The sequence below is a fragment of the Chlorocebus sabaeus genome, chromosome X (genome assembly GCF_047675955.1).
Source record: "Chlorocebus sabaeus isolate Y175 chromosome X, mChlSab1.0.hap1, whole genome shotgun sequence".
NCBI classification, from domain to species: domain Eukaryota; kingdom Metazoa; phylum Chordata; class Mammalia; order Primates; family Cercopithecidae; genus Chlorocebus; species Chlorocebus sabaeus.
The window spans coordinates 81,733,651-81,755,223 of NC_132933.1; the positions used below are offsets into that span (position 1 = coordinate 81,733,651).

The following is a 21,573-nucleotide window of genomic DNA, read 5'->3' on the forward strand; positions in this document are numbered from 1 at the left end:
CTAGGCTGCAGCACGTATCTCTTCCCTTCTCTATGGGGTTTTCAGGGCCACCACCCGTTGTCCTGCAATTTGAGCTGCAAGTCCTTAAGTGCCCTGGGATGTTACTGACTCAGACAATGAAATGGAGTTACTCAGGGCAGCTTACGGCTCTCTTGGACTAGACTGCCTTCAGGAGCTTCTCTCTGGTGTTCACCTTGTCCTTTCTAGTGTGAAAATCCTTTTCCTTGTAGAAGAGAAGGAGGAGCTGAGGAGGCTTTGTTGTTCCACCATAAAACCATTCGCAAAAGAGTTCAATCAGGGTGTCCAGTTGCTCATTCAATAGTAGCCAAACTCTTCTGCTGTGAAGATCTTCATGAGCTGCCTCACCAAGCTGATTTCCCACCATTTTGGCCAGTCCCCTCAAGCACACCTAGACCTTCTCATCTCCATGATTTGGCTGTGTTTTCCCTCCAATGCCTACTCTATCCACCCACCCACCCCAATCCCATCATAGCCTCTTTTACAGTTTCTCCAATCCCTTTAACCTTTACCATACAATTGAAGCACATGCATTTCATTCATTTGATTGTGGTTCCGTTTTGTTTTCCTGACAGTACGCAACTGGTGTCTTCTATCCCCCATAGTATGTAAACTAGCACAGGGCCAAGCCTACGGTCTTGGTAACCATACTTCAAGCTATGGAGATTTCCACAGTGACCAACCTCTGACCCTTCACACACACTACAAATTCAGATCATATGATAGCTGTGTCCAGCTCCTTAAAAGACTAAAATAGAAACCAGATAAATCTAGGGATGTGGACTGACCCAATCTAGGCACTAATGCTTTTTGTAATGTTAAATAAAATCCAAGTATATCCTCAACTTCACTTCAAACAAGGAGCTGGGCTTTTTAGCTGGGCCCAGGGCCAGCTGTCAGCAACAGGGCTGAGAACCTGAAGCTACATGGGCATGGAATTGACTGTCAATTAGATTGAAATCCTGCCTGTCTTGGAGATCACCTCTTCCACCTAGACCTTTCAAAAGTGTGAAGACCAATTGTAATCTCTCACTGATGGGTCCCTAATAGGATTGGAGCTGGTTTTGCTATGGCGCCTTGAGTTCTTAGAGGAGAGGCAGTGTCTAAATCATCCCAAAATAGAGAGCCCTCCTAACTTGGAGGTACACTCCCCACTCCAGAGCGGGAGGCCAGGTATGGTCTCAAATAGGAGGCCACGTAATATCTCAAATGGACCAATCAAAGGATGGAACATAAGAACAAAGACTCTGGATTGACTTCAAAAGGTCAATTGGGAGGTCGAGGTGGGAGGATTGCTTGAGCCCAGGAGTTCGAGACCAGCCTGGGCAACATGGTGAAACCCCATCTCTGTTAAAAAAAAAAAACAAAAACAAAAACAAAAAAAAACGGCATATAATCTAGCCCTCTGCTTTCAGGAAGATGAGAAATACCAGTGCTTCCCTTAGTAGCCATTCACTCAATTTGGCAACTGTTATTGAGGACTCACTAGGTGCTTGTGATCATTTCCTATTCATAGCAAAGTTATTCCTTGTATGTCACTTGATCTCATTTTCCCCTCTATCATTCCCAAAAGAAATGGAGAACAGGTCATCAGCTCTGTCCTTATTTAGGAGTTAAATTTTGAAGATGGGTATAGCACACTTTTCACATGGTAGGTGCTCTACAACCATTGAATGTTACCTCATCAGCTTTTTCCTTTCTAGATCACACACACACACTCACACATACACACACACACACGCACACACAGCACCCAGTCCTGTGGCATTATTTATGCTCTTCTCCAGATCCTCTCTAGCTTTCCACTTATGCTAAAAATGTGTTGGTCAAAGGTAGACCCATCATGCTTTGAAAGGTATGACCAATGGCAGGTAGAATGGAACAAGTCGAGTGGGACTGTGGCAAGGGTCATGTAGTGCTGGGTGGCATCCTAGGTCTGTTTCTAATACTAACTGTGACGGGCTTTTCTGGGCCCATTTCCCCAACTATAAAATAAATGGGTTGGACTAGATGACTCTCAGGTGACTTCTGGTTCTAAATCTCACACTTGGATGGCTTCTCAGCTCCTCCATGCTGTGTTTTTGTTACTATATGCAGGATCCACATTAGAAAAAAGAAAGGAAAGAAGGGTGGGAGGAAAGGAGGGAGAAAACCAGTTTTATATCATGGACTCACTTGTGATGTACCCTGACACCATCTCCCCAGTTCTTCTTTTTAACTATACTTGTGTCAAGTCAATCACTGCCCATCTCCCTTGTCCAGTGTACCATATCAGTGTATTAGTTCTGGGTTTTGGTCTTTGTGCACACTCCCTGTGTTCGTCCTCTCTGAACATGGTCCTGCTTGTGATGGTTCATCTCCCTCATTTTGTCAGGGTCATTTGAAGAATTCTATTCCTGCTTTCTGAGGTATCAGCAACCCCACCCAACTATCATACTTGCCGAGCACACTCCCAGTTGTCTTTCAAGTCACTGAGAATAATATGAAATCCCATAATGCTAACCCTGTGGGGCCCCACTGAATCCATGCCCCAGGGTTGACAGGGAGTCACTGATCACAATCCTGTAGAAAAATCGCTCCCAGGGCCCCAAGGACTTCTCCAGTTCTAATTCACAGAGCAGCAAACAAGTATTCCTGGGGAAGGAGAGGGCCCCTGCTCTGTCAGTCATTCAAGGCCAGGGAGTCCACGTCTGACGCTGCACTGGATTCAGATAGGAGAAAGAATTTCAGCATGTTAGAGGTCAAACCTCCTCCCAGCCCCCAGTCCAAGGTGAGGGCAGGGTGGTTGCAGCAGAGGAGGAGGAGGAGAAGAAAAAGGAGGAGGAGGCCGCAGCGATGGCAGAGGAGGAAGGAAGTATTTTTGCCATTTCATTAGGAGGCCTGAAGTGCTGAGAGGAGGCTTCAGCCGCAGGAACCCAGCGCGCTGGGGGCAGGGGGATGGGAAGAGCAACCTGATTAAGATTGGAGAGGCCTTCACGCAGGGGCCGCCAACCCCCGCCCAACCCCGCACAGTGCAGCCCAGACTCATATCAGCTTAGAGATACAGGAGGCAGGGGGAGACTGCCTGATTCCCAGCCCACAGGGGCACCCTGTTCAGAGGTCTGTTGGGGCAAGGCCTGTGCAAGGGAGGCAGGTTGGGAGTGCTAACTGGATTTTTTATTTTTATATCAAGACACTGTGTTTAAAATTTTTACAAAGGACAAACTCCATGGGTTTCCGTTAGTGTTTTAAGAACTTTTCTTTAAAAAAAAAAAAAAGCCAACAACAACAAAAACACCGCCTTTTTGAAAGAGAAATGACAGACACAAAAGAGACCGTAAAGAAAATGGGGTGAATTTCTGATAGCATTTCCCCAAGGGCAGAGGCAAAACCCAGATCAGACCCGGGGGCCCAATAGTGATGTGGCTTCCGTAGTACCTTGTTCCCCAAATCTAAGGTCCCCTGGTCTGGCCAGGCCAACGCTGTTGGCTTCTGGGGAAGCAGGTCACCCTGAAGGCTCTGCAGCCCTCCACATGGACACAGAGAGCGTTGGAGATCTCTCCCCGACGGCCCTCCAGCCCCATCCAGCGCTAGCCCCTTTCTCCTTCCACCCCATGGTCTTGCTTGAATCTGTTTCCTTCCTGGGGGTCCTGTTCCTTGGTCTGATTGTGTGAGCACTGGGGGTCCTAGAGCCAGAGAGACCTTCGGGCCTGGAGCCCACCCTTCCAGAGCCTCTTAGCACTCACGGGTTGGAAAAGCATTTGTTCCAAAATTAAAAAAGAAAAATCAACAAAACAAGACCCAGAAAAGAGACCAAGTCCTGGGGAGGAAGAGCTATTCTGCTCTTTAAAGCTCCCAAGTCTGGAGTTGGTCGGTGGTGCAGTTCCAAGAGAGGCCGAAGGCGAGCACCAAGGGGGTGTCCAGCTGTTGCTTTCAGGCCCCCCAGGAGTGTCTGTGGTCAGGCTCAGGGAGCTGGCTTCAGCTGCTGTTTCATGGATCCTCGGTTTCCCAAGGACTCATCTGCGTCCCCATTTAAAGGGTTTGTTCAGGTTTACTTCTGTATTTGTGTTTTTGTACATGCGGGTGCATGTCCACATCTGTCTATGTTTGTGCGGGTGGGTCTGCTGTAGGGTGTGGGTGCGTGCGTATACATATATGTGTGTGCGTGTGTCTGCGTGTGTGTGTGTGTGTGTGCATGTGTTCCTGGATCTGGGAGGGAGGGAGCTGGGACATTGGCTGTGCTCTGAGCTGGAGCTATACCCGGGTAGTGGAGTGTGAATGGGGTAGCCCGGTACTGTTGAACCCTGCAGCAAAGGTGTTATAGGGGTGCAATGTCTGCAGCCCTACCAGGGAGTTGGGGATCATAGTGATGGTGTTGGGGGTCATGAGTGGGATGTCATCTGGGGAGCGCCGCAGGGTCAGGGTGTAGTCGGGCAACGCAGTGAGGCGCAGCGTGTCATGGGGGGGACCGGCCTCACACTCGTGGTGGGTGGGGCCCAGTTGTAACGCTGCCAGCTCCTCCTCTGGAGCAGCTCCCAATTCCGGGGCCCCGGCTCCCCGCTGAGGGCTAGGCTGCCGCAGGGGTTCCTGGCGCCGTTTGTCCTTACGGTAGTAGAGGGCAGCGAAGGCCAGAACGTTAAGGAACAGGAGGGAGGCCCCCACGGCGATGGTGACACTTAATTCAGTGGAGTAGTCACGAGGGTTCTCCACCAGGAGTGGCCCTGCATCCTGGTCCCCGTTCCAGGACCCCTGGGCATTCTCGTTGCTGTAGGCAGGTGAGATGGCTGGCCGCTTGGTGCTCCAGGTCTTGCCATTGGGCCTGCGGGTGATGTGGGAGCTGTGGGTGGTATCCGGAGGCGGCACTTTGGTGGTGGTGGACGTGTAGTGGAACATGTCATGCAGGTTGTATAGGTGGGGCACCAGATGTTTCCAAAAGGCCACTTTAGTGGCCCGGTAATGATCTCGGACCCTTGGTTTCAGCCCGATGTGAAGGTAGAGCTGGTCTCGGGGATTGTATTTGGACCAGGCCACTTCCTCAAAGCGGTTGGCCTTGGTGTGAATGAACTTGGTGTCCTGGGGGACCGGCTTGTTGGGATCCCTGAAATACCACATGGAAATCTGGGGTCACCACTCTATCTGGTTGAGGAAAAGGCCCAGCATTTTTCCTGTGACAGCCAAACCTCTTTCCCAGTTCAGAACTTCCCACCGTTTCCATCTTTTTCAGGGTCCCCCTGCTCTGCCCACACCTGCTTCTTCCCCAGAGCCTGAACTCCTATCTCCTCCTTCCCGGCACTCATCCTTTAATATTAAGGCTATAGATGCTTTTTCTTTGCACATGCTACTAAGCATTTATCAATCTTTTCAGCTGCCCAGTTTTGCCAGGAGCCCCCTAATAAAGGCTCTTTCTTTCTTTCATTAAGCAAGCAGAAATTGCTGAACCTGAAGTCTCTTTCTTTCTTTTCTTTTTTTTTTTTTTTTTTTTTTTTTTGAGACAGAGTCACCCAGGCTGGAGTGCAGTGGTGCAACCTTGGCTCACTGCAACCTCTGCCTCCTGGGTTCAAGCAATGCTCTTGCCTAAGTAGCCAGGATTACAGGCGCCTGCCACCACACCTGGCAAATTTTTTGTATTATAGTAGAGACAGGGTTTCGCCATGTTGGCCAGGCTAGTCTCGAACTCCTGAGCTCAGGCAATCCGCCTGCCTCACCCTCCCAAACTTCTGGGATTATAGGTGTGAGCCTCTGCGCCTGGCCCTGAAGGCTCTTTCTGAAGTACTGCGTTCCTATTTCGCGTGACCTCTGACCAGCAAACCTTGAATCCCGTAGTTTGTGTGTTTGTGTGTGTGTGTGTGTATGTGTGTGTGTGTTTGAGATTAGGTCTCGCTCTGTCACCCAGGCTAGAGTACAGTGGCATGATCACAGCTCAGTGTAGCCACAACCTCTGGGGCTCAAGCGATCCTCCCACCTCAGCCTCCCAAGTACCTGGGACTACAGGTGCACACTACCATGCCCAGCTAATGCTTTTCCTTTTAGAGACAGGGTCTTTCTGTGTTGCCGTGGCTGGTCTTGAACTCCTGGGCTCAAGTGATCTGCCTGCCTTGGCCTCCCAAAGTGCTGGGATTACAGCCGTGAGCCACTGGGCCTGGCTCAATCTCATAGTTCTTCCAGTAACTCTCATTCCTTCCTAGTCCCGATGCTAACTGAGTTCTGAGCCTCAACAACATTTTTGAAGGAAGGAAAAATGGCATGAAAGACTCAGGAAGGGGAGGTAGGAAGATGAGTGAAGGGGTACCAAGCAAGATTTTGGGAACATCTTAGGAAGGGATATGATGGAAGAGATTTAGCTAGAGGAGCGGAGGGGAGGGCATGCTGGGGTCTCAAAGAAGAAAAAAACCCTATTTTCTCCTTACCCAGTCTTGGCAAAGTTGGTCCAATAGGTCATGACGACAGCACTGAGCATAACATCATTCTTGGAGAAGTTGCAGGGGAAAAGGTCAGTGGGGCCTACCATAGGAACCCCAAAAACATAGGGTACTTCATCCCCATGAGCTGCATCTGACCAAGCAGGCTTCATGAGGCTCTGGCAGTGATGATAGAAGGCGTAGAAGTAGGTAGGTGAGCCGTAGCGGGCGTGCAGATCGGCTGTCACCACTGAGGGCTCTACCCACTGGTGGTCAGTGAAGAGTGCCACCAGTGTTTTACGGCGGGTCTCAGGGTTGTCACGGTCTGCCCAGTCTGTATACATGAACTTGATGGTCTCTCGCAGGGTGTCCTTACCCTCAGGATAGCCATACAGATTGTCCACAAAATTGGAGACAGAATAGTCAAAGTCAGTGCCAGAGACACCATCCTCAGGGTCCACCACCCCTTCCACAAACTTGAGACCCTCGCCCTGATTGACACCTAGCATGATGTCATAGTTGAGGAACTCGCCCTGCTCCATGAGGATCTCAGGGTCATCAGGAATGACATCACCATCAATCACAGGGCCAAAGGCCACGTGATAGCGGGCTGGCTGGATGTCCTGCTCTACCAGCTCCTTGGCACTCTTTTGCCGAAGACAGTCCACCATATCCACGGTGTCCAGCACATTGCATCCCACTTTGTCTGCCAGCAGGCTGGTGTACTTCACTGGTTGGTAGTTCACAGCCCAGCTGGACAGAGCAGAGCCACTTTGGATGATGGCTCTCTGGAAAAGTCCTACAGAAGACAGGTAGCACTAGGTCAGATCTGTCGTGTCATACATAGCCATAAATCCCCTCATTCCTTTGTCACTGAGGCTGCCCCATGGTTTAAATGGGCTAGGAAGGGGGAACAACTCTTTTGGCAGGGGATGATGTAGGGCCAAAGGAGGGGTTGCTGAACCCCTTCCTTGACAGCTTCCTCCATCCCTTCCCTGTCCTGGTGCAATGACTGGTAACTTAGGGGTTAAGGCAATGTCAGGAAGAATTAACCCCTTGGATCCCAGACGTCAGCCCCCTTATGCCGCCTCTCTTTATCTCTCCTTGTCTTCCCCTCTTGCTTCCTGCCCAGCTGGGCCCAGCTCTGTGCCAGCGCACCACCAGGGAGCTGGCACTTGCACCACAAAGGAGTCTTTTTCATGAGAGATGAGAAATGCAGGCAGGCAAGAGCCCCACATTCTGAGGGTTTGGGGAAGGAGCCCAAGGGCAAAGGCCTTGGGGTCTGAAAGTCTCCAGGGAACCTGTGCTCCCCGTCTGTGGTCTCCACTGAGACTTTGCTTTTTTTTTTTTTTTTTTTTTTTAGAGATGGAGTTTCACTCTTGTTGACCAGGCTGGAGTGCAATGGCGGGGTCTTGGCTCAATGCAACCTCTGCCTCCAAGGTTCAAGCATTTCTCTTGCCTCAGCCTCCCGAGTAGCTGGGACTACAGGCATGCGCCACCACGCCAGGCTAATTTTGTACTTTTAGTAGAGACAGGGTTTCACCATGTTGGTCAGGCTGGTCTTGAACTCCTGACTTCAGGTGATCCGCCTGTCTTGGCCTCCCAAAGTGCTGGGGTTACAGGCATGAGCCACCGCACCTGGCAGAGACTTTCCTTTTATCTGAAGCTACTGATACTTCAAATTCAGATTTTCCCCCAGCAGAGAGGGAACCAGTCCCCCAAACTCAAAAAGAAGATAATTTTCCCCCTCTAGGAACAAAAAAAAAAAAAAGGATATCATTCCCTCCCTGGCCCCAACATTCCCAAGGGAGAATTTTCCCCTTAGGCACACAATTTCATTCCTTTAAGAGAAAGCCAGTTTGCATGAGTGGAAAGAGAGGGAAAGAAATGATAGATTACTACTTAAAAGACAGCCTCATTTTCCCAAAAATTATTCTCCATGCATCAATTACAGAAAAACAGAGAGAACAGGTCTTTAAAGAAGTCAAACCTTGGCCAGGCACAGTGGCTCACGCCTGTTAATCTCAGCACTTTGGGAGGCCGAGGTAGGCGGATCGCCTGAGCTCAGGAGTTCGAGACCAGCCTGGGCAACATGGCAAAAACCTGTCTCTACAAAAAAAAATTCTCCCCAAAATTAGCCGGGCAATGGTGGCATGCACCTGTAGTCCCCAGCTACTCTGGAGGCTGAGGCAAGAGGATTACTTGAGCCTGGGAGGCGGAGGTTGCAGTGAGCTGTGATCGCACCACTGCACTGGGAGACAGAGCCTGGGGGACAAAGCGAGATCTTGTCTCCAAAAAAAAAAAAAAAAAAAAAAGTCAAACCTTCAGAGACACAGGCCCCCTGTGAGACAAAGCATAGCACCACTCCAGGAAAGGCTTTCTTCTCCTGGGGGAGGAGTCCCCAGTCGGAGGAGGCACAGAACGTTTTTTCAGACCAAGGCACCCTTGCAGCCTGTCATTTCACCCTCCTTTGGGGAAAAAGGGGAGATTCCTCTTCCCACTATGGTCACCTAGGAACACAGTCTCTCTCTTTAGAGATGCAGATCCCACCTGAGTCCTCCCTCACCAGGGTAGTCCCTGGAGGGGCAAAGACAGAATTTCTAGGTCAAAGAAGGTGCTGCTTCTCTCTCAGAGAGACAACTTCTTCCGAGAGACAGAAGGTCTTCCTGTGAGAATGTCCCTAACTCAGGGGGTTAGTGTTCAATTAAAAAAGAAAGAAAGCATCCTCGCTCACAGATTTCCTTACTTCAGAAAAGGGCACCTATTTCAGGAAGATCTTTCCTTCTTGAGAAGCTCAGCTTTGCCTCTTAGAGATAGAATGTTCCCTGTAGTCCAGAGGTGGAAAAAACATTTCCTGCCGAGCAAAAAGGACCTATTCTGCTCTCTTGGAAGGGTCACTGGCAAAGGGACCCACCACAAGGAGGGAGGCCAAAAATGAAAATCTCCCCGGCAGCTTGCACAGTCCGGGAAGAGGTCTGGAGTCCGATAATAGACCATCGTCCTATGGAAGGAGCCCACCTCACGGGTTAGGGACTCTCATTTCAGATCCACTTTCCCCTCTAGGACGTTTCCCCTCTTGTACAGACTTGTTCTTCAGAGAGAAAGGCAGAGAACAGGTGTTTCCTAGACCTAGAAACCAATTTCCACCCTATATCTCTACTGTGAAGTAACATGTCCTTCCCGTACTGAAAGATCTCCCCCAACCCCTGTCAAACTATTGTCCTCTGAGGGGGCAGTTGTTCTATTCCCACTCCCCCAGATAAGACTCCCACATCAGAAGGAGAATCTTGCTTTCCCGGGACATAAATGGGATTCTCTTCCTTCCCTCTCCAGCTTTGGGAGAAGTACTTCTCCCAGAGGAACATTTCTCTTCCACTTCTTGCCAAAGGGATACCAAGCTGGTAGAAGAGAGCTGGCCGATTCCCTTGGATGCCCTGGGGCATGGATGGAGCACGCTGGGCAGCCAGCACTTGGCTAGTTCATGTTTTGCCCCATGAGTTACTCACCCTCTGAGTGATGTGACAACGTGAGGAGGCTGACGCAGGATGCACCAATGCCCGAGCCAAAGACGGTGATCCGGCGGGGGTCTCCCCCGAAGAAGGCAATATTCTCGCTCACCCAGCGGAGGGCCTGGATCTGGTCAAGGAGCCCATAGTTGCCCTTGGCAGCCTGATCTCCAGTACTCAGGAAACCTGGATTCGACAAAGGGCATGAGGACAATGAAGGCAGAGGGATGGAGGATTTGGGTGATGACGGCAGGCAGGGTCAACAGGGGAGGTGGGGATAGAGAATGAGCACGCAGTGTAGTTCTTCCCACCTAGCTAACTTAAACCAGTGCTCCTTTCTGCAATGTCCAGCATCGTCAACAGAGGAGGGGTCGGCTCCCTGCCTCCCACCTGTTATCCAGCTTGGAAGGAGGGGTCTGCAGACCATTTGAAGTGGATGCCTCCAGGTAGGAGACAAACTGCAGAAACCGCAAATGTCTAGAACTCAGCATTCTGAGCTACTATTGAGGACCTTACCCTAACATCTGGCAAGATAGAATGGAAACCCTGGAGTCAGACAGTCCTTGATTTGAATCCTGGCTCTATCACATCTCAGCCATGTAGCCTTGGGCACTTAGTTTAAAATCTCTGAGCCATAGTGTCCTCTTCTGTAAAATGGGGATACAAATACCTCACAGGGTTGTAACAAGGAGAAAACGAATATAATCATCTAGAACATGCTCAGCACATTGTAGCTCTATAGTTACTCCTCTTTGCCCGTTCTTCTCTCTCCAAAGGAAGTGTAGATGATCCCAAGAGGCAACAATCCCTAAACTCTCCTTGCCCTTCCTGTTCAAATCAGTCCCTCTCCACTTCTTTCTGGGGCCTCGATGGCCCCCTTCCCCTCATTTTCAGGGCAGGTCCTCATTTCCCTCCCTTGGAGGCCTAACGAATCAGAAACTCTGGGGGTGAGGCCCAGCAATCTGTGTCAACAAGCTCTCCAGGTGATGCTGACACCTGCTAAAGTTGAGAAACCACTGGATCAGACCATCTTTTTCATCTGGTGGAGAAATAGGGAAGTAGTGCAGTGCGTTACCACAGAAACAGGTCTTCCCGCCCCCCCACTGGAATTTGCTGCTGAGGAGACATGTCACCATGGAGACTACCTTCCCACCCACCTGCTGGGATTTGCTGCTGTGGAGACTTGTTGCCATGGAGACTACCTTCCTGCCCACCTGCTGGCTATCCCACAGAGATGTCCTATATTCCCCCCTACTCTGCTTCCATTTTAGACTGATCCTGCGGCCTTATTTCATCTCTCTTCCCTGAATCCTTGGGTCCGTTGGAAGGCTCTGTCTTCTCCTGCCATAGGCTTTTGGAAGAAGTCTTTGGAGGTGGATAATTGTGGAGCTCCTACACATTGGAAACCCACACTTGGATCAGTATTTTTACTCCCCAGTTAAAAGCTCATTCACAGCACCTGGAATCAACTTTGTGAGAGGCCATGTTGGAGAAGGCTCCCAGAGCTCATGGGGAGTTCTCTGGTGGTCCTTGCAGTCCATAGGCAGAGGCTGAATTCAAATAGACTCAAGCAGTCACAAGACCTCACCACTGTCTTTCTCAAGTCCTTCTGTACCTAGCTTCTGCAAAAGAGCTCATCTCATCCTCTTCAAGTGTGTTATTAATTTACCTCTGGTACAATTAAGTATGTAAAGTACTTAGTTATTTCTCCCGGGCCCTAGTCACAAGTCCTCTTTAGCCCCAGGTTCCAGAGGAGGAAATGAGAATGAATTAGAGAAAGCCTGCATGAGGATGAACAAAGGAACCCTTGCTCTTCCAGACAAGGAAACCAGCTTTTCCTTTGTGTGGCCCATTCAGAAATTGAAACTGCTCCTTTGAGTCTTAAAAACTTGGCCGGGCACAGTGGCTCACGCCTGTAATCCCAGCACTTTAGGAGGCTGAGGTGGGAGGATCACTTGAGGTCAGAAATTTGAGACCAACCTGACCAATGTAGCAAGACCCTGTCTCCTTTTATTTTTAAAACAAAATAAATTAGCCAGTTGTGGTGGTGCATGCCTGTGGTCCCAGCCACTCAGGAGGCTGGGGCTGGAGGATGATTTGAGCCTAGGTGTCAAGGCTGCAGTGAGCTGTTATTACCCCACTGCACTCCAGCTTGGGGGACAGAATGAGACTCCATCTCTAAAAAAGCAAACAAACAAAAAAATCCCTCAAAACCCCAACTCTGTTGACCATGATCCAACCCAGCTGCCCAAGCCTTGGGACCCTCTGGCAGAAATCACTGTCCTTCTTTCAGTCCACCCTCCCTCCCCTCTCCTTCCCCTGTATTCTCCTTTCCTTTTCTTTCATTTAGGCAATAGTGGTCTTGGCTTCAGCCTTTTCCAAGGCATCATTTACTGAAATGTGTCAAATATGTCTGCCCTGATCAGCAGGCAAAGCCTGCATTTGGATGTAGTAGAGCAGACTTCTCCAACATCTATCAATTTCCTGGGTTAGGAACAAAGGCCTGAAAGGGCTGGATGGAGGATTTTTTTTTTTTTTTTTTTTTAATTTTTTTAGGAGTTTCACTCTTGTCGCCCAGGCTGGAGTGCAATGGCACGATCTTGGCTCACTGCAACCTCCGCCTCCCAGGTTCAAGTGATTCTCCTGTCTGAGCCTCACAAGTAACTGGGATTACAGGTGCACGCCACCACACCTGGCTAATTTTTGTATTTTTAGTAGAGATGGGGTTTCGCCATGTTGGCCAGGTTGGTCATGAACTCCTGACCTCAGGTGATTGGATAGAGGCTTTGACCATCACTCTCTGCTCCCTCAGATCCTATGAGCCTCTGGATAAGGGGCCCTGAAGCATGTGGATGATGCCATGTCAATGATCCCTACTCCACGAAGAGTCCTACTTGAAATACCATCTCCAGGCCAGGCGCGATGGCTCATGCCTGTAATCCCAGCACTTTGGGAGACCGAGGCCGGCGGATCACCTGAGGTCGGGAGTTCGAGACCAGCGTGACCAACATGGAGAAACCCCGTCTCTACTAAAAATACAAAATTAGCCAGGCACGCCTGTGGCACATGCCTGTAATCCCAGCTACTAGGGAGGCTGAGGTAGGAGAATCGCTTGAACCTGGGAGGCGGAGGTTGCAGTGAGCTGAGATCGTGCCATTGCATTCCAGCCTGGGCAACAAGAATGAATCTCCATCTTAAAAAAAAAAAAAAAAAGAAGAGAGAGAGAGAGAGAGAAAGAAAAAGAAATACTATCTCCAACAGGCTCAGGAAGATGACAGCAAACCTGACCAACCGCAAGCACACAAAATCTGGCATTCTGGGAGAGGTCACTCACTGCTAGTTCCCAGTAACTCAGCCATCCACAGAAACCGTGTGAGAATGAAGGCTGAAATACCCAACTCCATAAACTGTCAGAATAAATCGGAGCCAGTCTCCCTGGGCCCAAGTTTATACTGTAGTTCATGGTAAACTGCTCGTCAACAGAAGATGGGGGAATCTGGCAGATTGCAACAAAACCAGATATTTGTGTCACTCAAGACTTGATGTTTACTGGGTTTTCGGTTTGCCTGGAGGGTACCTGAGCAAGCACGTAGGATTCAATTCTGGAACCTGGAGTAAAAACTTGGCAAGTTCCTGCTTGCTCAGCCTCAGGGATATCCACATCCTATATCCTGCTGGAGTCCCTTTCTTTGTTGGCCTCAAGCCCAGTGGGGCCTTCTCAAATAATAGCTACCCCCTGCCTTGGAGAGGATTCATGGATTAGCCTGTGACATTCTCAACATGCATGAATCACCCAAGATATCTAGAAAAGCACCTTAGAGGCCGGGTGTGATGGCTCATGCCTATAATCCCAGCACTTTGGGAGGCCGAGGCAGGTAGATCACCTGAGGTCAGGAGTTCGACACCAGCCTGGCCAACATGGTGAAACCCCGTCTCTACTAAAAATACAAAAATTAGCCGGGCGTGGTGGCAGGTGCCTGTAATCCCAGCTACTTGGGAGGCTAAGGCAGGAGAATTGCTTTAACCCGGAAGGCGGAGGTTGCAGTGAGCCAAGATTGCGCCATTGTACTCCAGCCTGAGTGACAGAGCGAGACTCTGTCTCAAAAAGAAAAAAAAAAAAAGAAAGAAAGAAAGAAAAAGAAAAGAGAAGAAAAAAGAAAAGCACCTTAGAGTGATCCGCCTGATGAGTTCAGTGCTCAGGAAAGCTGATGGGAAGGAGAGTGAATGAATGCCTGTGACTGGGGTCCAAAACAAGCCACCTGTTCTGGGATGCTTTGGGCAACAAAACAACAAAGGCTCCACTACACAGGAAAATTCCCAAGCATCAGGGACAAACCCATGTTCTACATCTGGTGTCAAGAGACAAAAACATCTTATATGTACCCAGGATCCAATATGGGCTTATTGATTATATTTGTGTTCCAAAACAGGAACTGAAGGGTATGTAGGAAGTGGTGAGGAACTTCTGAGCAAATCTCAGTATAGGACTCCTTCTGAGTTTTCAGTAATATTTGATCATCAACTGCTTAAGCCCAAAGAAGAATGTTCCTGCCCACCAGATGTGCTGTTCTGGTTATTCAAATGACAGGGGGCTGTCAAGTGCGAGTTCTTAACCTGATTTTCATGGATGAACTTAAGGGGGATCTGTAAAATTGTTTTTTCTTTCTTTCTTTCTTTTTCTTTTGAGATGGAGTCTCACTCCGTTGCCCAGGCTGGAGTGCAGTGGCATGATCTTGGCTCATTGCAACTTCCGCCTCCCAGGTTCAAGCGATTCTCCTGCCTCAGCCTCTTGAGTAGCTGGGACTACAGGTGCCCGCCACCACGCCCAGCTCATTTTTGTATTTTTAGTAGAGACAGGGTTTCACCATGTTGACCAGCCTGGTCTTGAACTCCTGACCTCAGGTGATCCACCCACCTCATCCTCCCAAAGTGTTGGGATTACAGGCATGAGCCACTGCACCCGGCCCTGTAAAATTGTTTTCTTAAGCATGTGTGTGTCTGTGTGTGTGTGCGCGTGCATGTGTGCATCGTTCCAGGGGAGAGTCCAGAGCTTTCATCAGAATCTCAAAAGGGTCCAAGACCCCCCAAAAGGTTAAGAACTTCTGGTGTAGAAGCTTAAGGATTACGGCAGCTGAAGGACTCTGAAGTAATCAGCAAATCAGGATATCATACGGAATGCTCACCAGCGACAGCCTTCTGTGCGGCCCGCAGTTCCCAACTGACACTGTGGAGAGTTCACATCCTACGTGAAATGCCGAGCCTCTCTCCAAGTCCTAAGTCTCTCCTTCTGTCTCCTCTCTGCTTCCTTTCCCTGACTCTCTCGTCCTCTCCTTTTCTTCTCTTCTCTGCTTTCTCCTGTCTCTCGCCCTCTTTTCCGTGCTCTCTTTCTTCATCCCTAGCTGCTCTGAAGCATATTTTTAATATTCTTTGTATTTTCCAGTAAACCTTATAGAATGGAGCATTGTGTTTATATTTTTTTAAGCAGCTGAGTTGAGTGTTTCCTGTCACTCTAAGAAAAGAAAGTAGCAAAATTACTTTTGGCTTTGAACTACCGTGTACATGTGTCTGTATATCTGTTTGTGATTACATTTGCACGTTCATTCCTCTCTAGAAACTATGGAGCCCAGCTGGGCGTGGTGGCTCATGCCTGTAATCCCAGCACTTTGGGAGGCCAAGGCAAGTGGATCACTTGAGGTCAGGAGTTCCAGACCAGCCTGGTCAACATAGTGAGACCTTGTCTCTACTAAAAATACAAAAATTAGCTGGGTGTGTTGGTGCACATCTGTAATCCATAATCCCAAATTGCTCAGGAGGCTGAGGTGGGAGGATCACTTGAGCCTGGGAGGTCAAGGCTGCAGTGAGCCATGATTGCACCACTGCACTCCAGCCTGGGTGACAGAGTGAGACTCTGTCTCAAAAAAATTAATTAATTAATTAGTTAATTAATTAAAAAAGAAAGTGTGCAGCCCTAGTGTGCGGGTTTCCAGCCACCTTCATGGTACCATGAGATTCAACAGGACAGAACAGCTTACAAGAGCCTCACCATGGTGTCTGAGGTCATGCAGAAAGACAGAGGGGCAGGGACAGAACCATGACATCCCAACATCCCAAGCCTACCAGACCCTGGGGAGACCAGCGTGAATGGCCTGCATGCTCCATATTCAGTGTCCCAGGTGCCAATGAAGGGGACACAGACTTTGCTTTTTTCAAGGAATATCATTTCTGCAGTTTGAACCCCAAAAAGGTACCTTCCTATCTCACATAGTATTAATTGTAAGCCAAGAGAAGATTGCCATTCTGCGCATACAACTGCACCCAGAAGTGAAATGCAGCCCCGGGGCCTCTGGGATTGGAACTGACAAAGCAATATAGTCAAGAGAAAATTAAAAGCCAGGCGTGGTGGCTCATGCCTGTAATCCCAGCACTTTGGGAGGCTGAGGCGGGCAGATCACCTAAGGTCAGGAGTTTGAGACCAGCCTGACCAACATGGTGAAACCCTGTCTCTACTAAAAATACAAAAATTAGCCGGGCATGGTGGTAGGTGCCTGTAATCCCAGGTACTCAGGAGGCTGAGGTAGGAGAATCACTCGAACCCAGGAGGTGGAGGTTGCAGTGAGCCAAGATAGTGCCATTGAACTCTAGCCTGGGCAACAGAGCAAGACTCTGTCTCCAAAAAAAAAAAAAAAAGAGAGAAAAAGCAAATTAAAATAAGGCCAGCCGGGCGCGGTGGCTCAAGCCTGTAATCCCAGCACTTTGGGAGGCCGAGATGGGTGGATCACGAGGTCAGGAGATCGAAACCATCCTGGCAAACACAGTGAAACCCCGTCTCTACTAAAAAATACAAAAAACTAGCCGGGCGAGGTGGTGGGCGCCTGTAGTCCCAGCTACTCGGGAGGCTGAGGCAGGAGAATGGTGTAAACCTGGGAGGCGGAGCTTGCAGTGAGCTGAGATCCGGCCACTGCACTCCAGCCTGGGCGACAGAGCGAGACTCCGTCTCAAAAAAAAATTAAAATAAGGCCCTTGAGGTGGGAGGATGATCACTTGAGCTCAGGAGTTCAAAACTGGCCTGGGCAAGAGTGATACCCTGTCTCAAAAATTAAATAAAAATGAAATGAAATAAAATACGGTCATGTCCCCTAACTAGCCATGGAATAAGCCATGCCTAACTGCTGGTTTAGCACCTATATGCCTACAGACCTGACCAAGAGCCTATACTCCCGCTGAAACTTCCTCCAGGAAGAAGTTGGCTTCTTCATGCCACTACAGGGATGGATGCGAGGCTTGGGGAAGCATGAGCAGGGCCCTGTGTGCTTAGTCACCCTCTCTGAGGCACTCATTTACCTCAAGACCTTCACCATAGATAGGCATGGGTGGTCACCAAGGAAGGTACAGGGTTCAGGGGCAGCCTAAATGCCTGACACAAGCTTGTGCACAGCAGAGAATGCGCGGGTGAGGAGGTGTATAGGTGCATAGGAGGAGGCACTGGGGCAATGAGCGCGTATGAATGGGAGTATGTGTGCGATGGGTGGGAGCGTGCAGGGGACATGCATAGACAGAGTACAAGGAGTGTGTATGTGTGCATATACAGGGTAAGGAAGTGTGGGGGGACTTGGGGGGATGCGGTTGGGCGTGGGTAGAGGCGTGTGTGCATGTATGGATACAGGTGCTGCCCCATGTACATGGATGTGTATGCATTTGTGGGGTGGGGTGAGGGGAGAAGTGCATGGGTGCGTGCTGGGTGTACATATGCAGGCTGTGTATGGAAGAGTGTGCACATGTATAGGCACGCATGCGCGATGTGTGTGTGTGGGGGGCGTGTATGTGTAGGGGAATGACATAAGGGCAGTATGTGGGATGTATGTAGATGTGGATATGGTGTGTGTGTAGTATCTGTGTATGTGTAGGGTGGGACAGTGTGGACAAACAGGTAAGAGTATATGTGTGTAGGGAAGGGGAATGTTGGTTTGTGTTTCTGAGGAGATAGGGACAGGTGTGTGTGGTAGCAGGTGGATGTGTAAAGTGGATGTGGAAGTGGGGTGTGCAGGGGGATGCGGGCATGTACAGGTATGTGTGCGGGGTGGGTGGAAGGAATATTTATATACGTTTAAGGTGTATATGTGTGGAGTTTGGGTGTGGACGTGGATGTGCAGGGTGTAGGTTTTGGTGTGGGCTGTAAATACGGGGGTAAAGTGTGGGTGTGGGTGTGTATGCGTCGTGGGTATGGGTGTAGATGTGGCTACAGAGACACGGGGAGAAGCACATGAGCATGTGTGTGCACATGCAGAGGGTGAGAGCCATCTGCGGGATGCAGATGTGGAGTACACAGACCGTGCGGGTGTGTGGGTGTGCGGGTGTGTGAGTGTGCGCGTGTGCGGGTGTGCGGGTGTGTGGGTATGTGGATATGTGTTCTGGAGAGACTATGTGAGTGGAGTTACCTGGAGTGCTGGGAGAATGTGTTTCTGTGTGAGGGGCCTGGAGATGTGAATGTGGGGCTAGGTGTGTGTACTTTGTGGGGGTGAGTGAGAAATCACCGTCTGCCTGCAGGTGCATGGCGGGGTGGATGTGTAAACACGTGAAGGTAAATAGGTGTGTGGTCATGGAGTGGACTGGAAGGAATATCTGTGCATGTGTGGGGTGTTTAGGGATATGGGGCGGGTGGGTAGAGGTGAAGACAGGACAGTGGAAAATTGAAGCATCCTACAAAACCCAGCCAAGTGAAAGTCTGGAAGCAGAGACCTGGCTTGGGACCTGAGAGAAGGTGTGAAGTTTGAATGAATTTCCAGTGGCATCTAAACCTTCCAAGAAAGGGCCTGGGGATATGGGGAAGCCCCTAGCATTTGGGTAGGGGCCAGAGGATAACACCATTTTGACTGTGGTTATTAGCACCAGCTAGAGAAGCAAGGCTCTCTGTTTTTAAATTCTCCAGCATTCTTTCCTCCCCTCCTTGAGAAGCCAGTCTTCCTTCTAGGCACCAGACAGGGAACCATACCTAGCACTCCAACCCGATAGTTGAGGGTGATGACGATGACATTGCCATAACTGGCGAGGACGCTGCCATCAATCATGTTGCCTGTCCCTTCCATGTAAGAGCCTCCATGGATGTAGACCATGACGGGTTTAGCACCACTGTCCCGGATGTCTGCAAGGAGAAGGGGTGAGACACAGGCTGGGTGGGATGCCCTTCCTCCCCAACCCCCGCCAGCCTGGGGGGTGGGTGCGGGCAGCAAAGCTATCCCAGGTGCCAGGACACCACCGCCATCCCTGAGGGCAGGACTCGTGAGGCTGCTCAACCTGGAGCTCAAGCATCAGCCTGAGACAGTGGGACTTCAGTGATGTTTTTGAAGGCTCTGGATTCAAGTGTCTCCCAGCTGAAGGCAGCCAGACATGTGATATAGCCAGGCCTCAGTGGGCCATGGCTGGGCCCTGGGGGAGGGGGGCAGCAGAAAGAGGAAGGGCTGGTCCTTTAGCCACATCAGGTGAGTCGCTGCCCTGGGCACCCAGGAGTCCTGGGACCTGACATGGCTTTAGAGAGCAGGAGCTGGGGAGCCCTGAAACCCCCAAGACTAGACCAGTTACATGGAAAAACGGCCATTGGCAGCAGCTGGACCCCCAGTGCAGACAGAGACAAGAGGTGTGGGAATAAGGGGTGGCACAGGGAGAGAACAAGGAAGGATGTGGGGAAAGGGGAGTGAATGGCAGAGATAGGGTGGGGGGAACCTTGTTGACATGGTTTCTTAGCCATGTGCCCATTTCCCCATTCTCCCCGGGCAGACTTAACCAGAAGCATTGGGGATGGGGCAGAACTGAGAATGACAGAGCCTGCTCCCAGTCAGCACCAAGATGAAGATGGAGCCTCCCCAGAGGCCATTCAACAAGGGACCATCAAGCAGCTGCTCCCAAGCCCAGGCAGCACAGCATCAGGGCTGGGGCAGTCAAGAGAAGGCTCCAGGCCTGATCACCTCTGCCTGTAGCCTGTCAGTCTGTGAACTGGACCAGTACTCTCTGCCATGCCAGCACAGCCCTACCCATCACCACTGGGCCCCCCTGAGCTGCCTGGCCCCTTCGGGACAGAGGGGCGGGGCCAGGGCATGGAGGAGGAAGGGATGCTCTCTGCTGCAGAGCAAACAGAACTTGTTTCTCCAAGGAGGAAGGCTGGTCCGATCATTGCCCAAGGATCTTATGCCATTTATTGATGGCTGTGGTGTCCTGGCCTTAGCCTGGCATTTTAGCCCACTCTTTCTGGCCTTGCCTTGTACCTACTGCAGCCCCTGGCCCCGAGACCATCACTCTCTTTTCTAGGATAAGGCTGGGGAGGTTCTGGTGCTGCTTTTCCAGACCCTTTGGTTGTCACTGCCTCACTCCCCAGTTCGCCGTCCTGCGGGGTCCCTTTCCCAGAAGCCAGGCTCCCTGTGAGACACAGGGGTCTCTTCACTGAAACACAGGTAATCTCCTTGCCGTTCCGTTGCCTTTGTCCTCTCCCCACCCTCAGTGGTCTTGCTTTCTCTCCACTCTCCCTGCTGCTCAGTAGGGGCAGGTGCCTCTGAACCACAGAAGATGGGGAAGGGGCGGGAGACCCAGGCAAGGAGGATGTCCTCCCCATGGCTCTGCTTGTGGTCCCCTGCTCCTGCCAGCCATATCCATCACCCCGGAACTCCCAGTGGCCAACAGGGCCAAAGACAGATGAACAGCCCAACGGCCTTGTACAGGAACAGAAACACACCAACGGACAGACAGACAGACAGACGGGGCTTCTCCCCATCGAGAAGGGGAGGGGCTCTGTGCCATGCACCAGCCGCCGCGCCCTGCAGCCCCCAAATACCTTCATCTTCATCCCCGTCATTATCCGCTAAGTCCTCGCCCTGTTTCTTAGCGCCGGATCCTGGGGACCAGACACGGGGAGACACAACAGCACAGAACAGAGAACAAAACAGAGAGAGAATTCAAAAACAGCATGACTGCAGTGTGGCCCAGCAAGCCAGCTCCGGGCCTGGGCCCAGGACAGGCAGGAGGGATGGCAAGAACTGAGGGAATGGGTGGGCTGAGGCCCAGACCTTCACCAGGATGATGGTGTTGCGGGTCCCTGCTGTGCTGGCCTCTCTGCACCGCCCTGCCCCGCCTCCCTGTCCCCAACAGCCCATCTCAACCAACTACCTTTCCAGTGAGGAAGGAGGTAGCAGCAAGTGGGCCAGGGCACAGAGCCAGAGACCCACTCAGGGGAAGGATTCATTCTGGGTGGAAGGGGCTGCTCGTGTGTACACAGGCAGGTTGAGCTGGAGAGCAGGGTCAGGTACCAAGGGTGAGGGGCGACATTGCCAGCAAGTGTGGAGGTTGTGGATACGAGGTACTTAGGGCAGAGATGTGTACAGGGACCCCAGGCCTGAGCTCCTGGGGCCCAGTGGGCAGGTTCAAGCTGGGCCTCAGCTGACCCTGATCCCCACAGGAGAAAATGGGAGATGAAGCTTTCCCTCTGGTCTTCCTTGTTGGAGCCCCTGCTCTGGTTAATGGCAAATGGGGTTCCTGCCCACAGGAACCAGTGTTGAGAGCAGCAAGCATTGCTCTGAGATGTAGAGAGAGCCAGAGAGGGACAGAGGGAGAGAAGAAAGGGGAAGAGGAGAAAGGGATGGTGAGAGAGAGAAAAAAAATAGAAGAGAAACAAAGAGATAGGAATAATG

At 50.7% G+C, this 21,573-nt stretch overlaps 1 protein-coding gene across 4 annotated transcripts in view; it reads right to left on the reverse strand.

Annotated features, from left to right (window-relative positions):
- Positions 1–3,152: 3,152 nt before the first annotated feature.
- Positions 3,153–21,573, reverse strand: part of NLGN3 (neuroligin 3) — a 28,349-nt gene continuing 9,928 nt past the window's right edge. For 3 of the 4 annotated variants that reach the window (XM_007992021.3, XM_007992018.3, XM_073013587.1), the window contains 5 exons: positions 20,721–20,780; positions 18,891–19,040; positions 9,902–10,087; positions 6,405–7,194; positions 3,153–5,095 (listed from right to left, as the gene is read on the reverse strand). In XM_007992021.3, coding sequence (XP_007990212.1) covers positions 4,252–5,095; positions 6,405–7,194; positions 9,902–10,087; positions 18,891–19,040; positions 20,721–20,780 — 2,030 coding nt within the window. In that variant the 3' untranslated portion in view covers positions 3,153–4,251. The remainder of the gene's footprint in view (positions 5,096–6,404; positions 7,195–9,901; positions 10,088–18,890; positions 19,041–20,720; positions 20,781–21,573) is intronic. The other variant, XM_007992022.3, reaches the window with a different exon arrangement.